The 4,966-nt window shown below is 39.3% G+C and overlaps 1 protein-coding gene across 1 annotated transcript in view; it reads right to left on the bottom strand.

Annotated features, from left to right (window-relative positions):
* Positions 1 to 2,029, bottom strand: part of LOC104078404 (TBC1 domain family member 1-like) — a gene marked incomplete at both ends in the record, with an annotated part of 35,413 nt that extends 33,384 nt beyond the window's left edge. Inside the window, one exon of the mRNA XM_009580035.1 lies at positions 1,496 to 2,029. Within this exon, the coding sequence (XP_009578330.1) occupies positions 1,496 to 2,029 (534 nt within the window). The remainder of the gene's footprint in view (positions 1 to 1,495) is intronic.
* Positions 2,030 to 4,966: the final 2,937 nt, after the last annotated feature.

Genomic DNA, 4,966 nt, shown 5'->3' with positions numbered 1-4,966 from the left:
GAACAGAACACAGGAGACAGCTAACCAACAAACTCAGCTCTGCCACGAGCTGGTAGCTTGTGGATACTGGAGGCACAAACCATGGTTACTTCACTTCCTTATATTCAGCTGAATTTAGACTGGCTGAATGGCAAAAGAATACTAATGTGCATACTAAACAGTATTTTCCTAGGCAAAAAGCAACCCAAGATAGAAAGCTGGATCAGCAGAGCCCCACAATTTGGAAATGAGCCTGTCAGCAGGTGACTGACATTATATTCAGGCTGAAGCTGCATGTGTCTTTGAGAACTGTTGCATCTATTTAATATAAATTAAAAATGCACTCACTGGAGTAAGAAGATCTGGACCTAAGTAGTCCATCTGTAATCTCCTTATCTCTAAAACATGTGCCAGGAATTAATAATGGAGTCAGGATTTGTTTAAAAATTAGGCCTTATTATAAAGGGCGTCTATATTTTCTGTGTGAAATACGTGCTCAGGGGAAGAAGGTAAACATGGGATTGTTTTTACTGGAGAAAAAAATTTCTCTCTACCTTCTTCCACTTCTCTCTGATGCCAGCCTGCCATGACTAAACAGAAGTTTTAAATCAGGTACAGCTAACTACACCTCTTTCTGCGTGTTACTTTTTACAGACATAACACTTGGCAATCCTTCTTAAAGCAGCACTTCTCTTTCCCCTCTCTGAAAAACCTGCTGTAACTGCACCCACTCCACTCTCTTACTGTCCTTAAAAACTCCCAGCCCCAATAGCAGCTGACAGATCCAAGATTACCTTATGACAGCCATGCATTGCAATATCAGCTCCAGGTTTGCATTATGATCATAAGATACAAGATATATAAAATATGTTATATTACTTATCTATCATGAGGATTGTAAGAGGAGCAACTAACACATTCCTTACTTGTTTCTCAGGTCTTGAAAAATACTTTTACTGCTCACCTATCAAGGCAAGGGCATTGCTAGCCACACAAAAGTAGGACAGGAGTGGAGGAGCCTAGGAAGTTACTACACTATTCCATCATCACACAGACATGTTGGAAGCAGGAACGCCATGAATTACGCTGCTTCTCATGGGATATAAAGTCCACTAGCCCACAGTCATGCTTTAGTCCTTCTGCTCTAGCTACAGGTAACTCATTCACGTGGAAATTTATTTCTTCTGTTACTAGTTAGTGTAACTGTACATATCATTTTGCAATGGTAAAACTACCTACTGACTTGCTGTAGCTTTCTAAAAGCGGTCTTTAGAAGCCCAATGTTTCAGGTAGTGCTGTTTTAAACTATTTAATGTAAACTAATTTTGACTACGTTAAACAATTTACACTGACTGGTAATGCTTTCTAGAGAAATACGCGAGTTAAGTTCAGTTCTGTAATTGCAATTAAGTTATTAAAGAAGTAACTGCCATCTGTCAGAACATCTGCTTTGGCGTTTGCCACTCCAAATTCTGACACGTGAAAATGCCACCAATAGCTGCAAATCTTGCTTTACCGTAAACAACATTGTCCGGTTTTCTGCAATGTCTGTTGGCTGCACAACACTGTGTCCATAGATAAGTTGACTTTTAAGGTTCAGTGAAATTGCATCTTCTTCAAAAGACCTGACAAAGCTGTTACTCCTATGGCTTCCCTCTTGCAAATCCTTCTTAAAAGCCAAGGAACGAAGCCCAGGCTGAGAAAATGATTTCCTAATTGGCCTTTTCTCCTCCTCTTCACTGACCAAGGGCTGGAAGACAGACCGAAATTTGTTGCTGAAAGAGAAGCCTCCGAAGTTATTGGCAGTTTCATGTTGTTGGGATGATGAGTTGAAATCTGATTTTTTTGTACAACTTGCACGATTAAATTTCTCTATGCATTCATCTATGAGTGCTGGAGGTGCATTTTTATGTGCTACTGTCACCCGTCCACAGAACAGCACCTCAAATTTTTTGGCAAAAGGGTCTTCAACGTCTGAGAGATTATTCTGAAACTCTTCTTGACGAGCAATTTTTCCTGCTTGTCGAATAGAGCTTATAATCTCAGGCACCTACAGGAGGGGAAAAAAAAATACACAACATTAGCATCTAGTGCTTTATGACAAACAAGTTGCAACACTAAGACGTGCTCCCTGCATTTTTCTGGAGTGACTAATTTGGTTTTGTTTTCTGAAAGATCAGTTGAGTTGATCTTGTATTTGTCCAATAGACACATTATAGAGTTCAAACACTGATTAGCTGAATTGCTCATTTGTTTCGCTGCCAGGAGTTCACCATCATCAACACGTTGTCAGAACAGCTTCGTCTCTTGTAATGCTGTATGTTTTCAGTAAAACTTTTGCACCTGGAGGAACCAGTATAATGTGACAAATTCAAACTCAAAATGAAAGATAAAAATACTTCAGAAAGCATAAGAGAAGCCACAGACTAATTAATTGGGAAAGTTATTTAATCTGTTATTTTTCACTCCCTTCTCTTACTCAAGCATTCATGTCATGTACATTAATGAGTCTCTTGCAAATTCGCTTTCAACTTCATAATAGCATTATTACGTTGTTATAGCAGTTTGGTGTTTGGGGTTTTTTTTAACTGTAAGTAGCTGTGTTTTTTAAAGAAACACATTCATTATTTTAGATGTTCATTTTTATTCTAGCATCCTAGATGACACTCTTGAATAATATTACTTCCACATACGGTATCACTTGCAGGGCATTTGTATGAGAGAGCAGTCTGCTACAGCCCACAGATGTTGTAATTATAAAAAAAACCGCAAACTGCTATCTGATATATTGTAAGTAACAGTAAATGGTCACAGTTTCCAATATGGTTATACGGTAGGAACATGCACATGCTATCTGCTAAGCTGCTGCGAGGCCGATGCTTGGTTACATCCCACTGCTTTGACTGGCCTAGGAGATTAAGGTTCTTCCGAGGCATGTGCTGCTGCCATAATGACAAATGCGGGGCCACCATCTATGATTACAACAGATAATTCTGCCAACTTTTTAATTCTCCCAAATTACTTTGAGAAAAATCCAAGCTAAGTGTGCCAGTTTCCTGACAAAACAAATTTCCTCTGCCAAGCATCGATCGGGTATTTGGCTGCAGATAGTACAGAAGGAAGTCTGGGAGCAGCAGACTAAAACAGCAGCCTAGAAAAGCCATCTCCCCTATGAGAAAAGGCATCCCTGAACCTAAACAATGCTGTGGAGACACAACCTCTGTCTTTTCCAGACATTTCTATGGTTATCTAATGGTTAAGCATAATGCAATAATGTAGATAAACCAATGCAGGAAACAGCAAAGGACTTAAAGGAAAAAAAAAGGTTGAACAGTGAAAACTGAAGGGTTATATTCTGGGTGCTCATAAAGACCTCAGTAGGATTCTTTTTATGAACAAGGAAACACAGATGTATAGATATAGATAGATAGATAGATATACACACACACATATAGCTAGTGGATTTAAGACAATAAGTAACAGATTACAAAATAAATAAATAACTCAGGAAGAATTACTTCACCCTTGAGGGCAAGGCATGAGTCATCAGTTAGTCACCCAGCAAAGACAATGGGGGAGAGGTAAGAAAAGCAGGGTCATGACTTCAGAAGTCTGTCTCAGCTGTGTCACGAACCAGTCAGAAAGCCTTAGGCTCAGGCAGTGTCGTGACTAACGTTTTAATCATAGAAAAGAAGAATGTAAGGGTATAACGAATCTTTACTACCTCAAACGATATGCATTTGCTCCACAGTGAGCTCAAGGTTCACTTCAGTTTTATTTACCTTTATTTACTCCTTCAAAGAACCAAATTTTAGTCGCATAACATATCAGGATGACAGTGAAACATAAAACTTAACCCATATTTCAAGCTGCAAATGCTTTAGCATTTTCTAATAAACGTGTTTGATTCGTGTGGGAGTGTCTGGACTCACCAGCCATAGGCAATTTTACTTCTGAGTTGCCCAGAATACACGCAGAGACCTGCGATCCCATCTCCACTTTTACTGAGGCTGCAGAGGTGACAGCAAAGGAATGAAGTATTTCCTGGAGAATGCTCACGTCATCAGAGTCGGGAACATCAGCCCTCACCCAGGCCAACTGTGTCACCATCTCAGTCAGGGTTAAGTTCCCCCAGCATCATCTGTGCTGATGACTAAAAGGAGAGTTTCCAGCAGTGCAGGTGCTGCAAGGGTCATAGCTGAGCTAAAGTCCAGATAAGACATTAGGGATCCATTACAGATGCACAGTTATTGAATTTGATTTCTTCAATGTTTTTTGTTATCAAACACCTTGGACATTGACAAAATTGCTAGTCAGCAGTGGCTGGACTTTACATACAGACAGTAGTTAGAGAAAGACACTACATCACACAGAATGACTTTGCAGTAGTTAATAAACTTCATGTTTGGGGAGACCTAGCAGGCCTATTGATGAAAACCAAGGGGAGTATTTATTTATTTATTTTCACACATGCTAAGGCTTGAATTATGTCATTTATAAGTAACAGCTGGCTTCCGTGCTACACTTACTGAAAAACACTGACTACTCTGTTCCTGCTTATTAACCTAAAAAAATTCACAGCCTGTTAATATCATTTTATTACTTCCGATTAGGCAATTGATGCAGTATTGCTCTAGCAGAAGCAGCAAACCACCACCTCACTTCCCTGTGACCCTTATGTATGTTAAACATTAACCTCTTTTCATTAGTAAAGACAAGATGCCATGACGAATGAGAAAAAAACAAAATACATATTTCCTGGAACTGTTCTTGGCCTGATCAAGATTTGTGCTCTTTTCATCTACCTGTAGCATTCCAGGCCTTTTATGCAAGTATCTGGAAACAAAGAATCCACACGCTCCTGTGTGTCCTCTGACCCTCACTCCCTCAGCAAACAGACCTGGATGCTGAGTACATGAAGATCAAATAAACATTAGTTAAAAAAAGAGAAAGAAAAAAAAAAACTGTGAAATGTAAATACATATTA

The sequence above is a fragment of the Fulmarus glacialis genome, unplaced genomic scaffold (genome assembly GCF_000690835.1).
Source record: "Fulmarus glacialis isolate BGI_N327 unplaced genomic scaffold, ASM69083v1 scaffold47066, whole genome shotgun sequence".
Lineage (NCBI taxonomy): Eukaryota > Metazoa > Chordata > Aves > Procellariiformes > Procellariidae > Fulmarus > Fulmarus glacialis.
The sequence above is the reverse complement of the archived record's forward strand: the minus strand, read 5'-3'. Positions and strand labels throughout refer to the sequence as shown.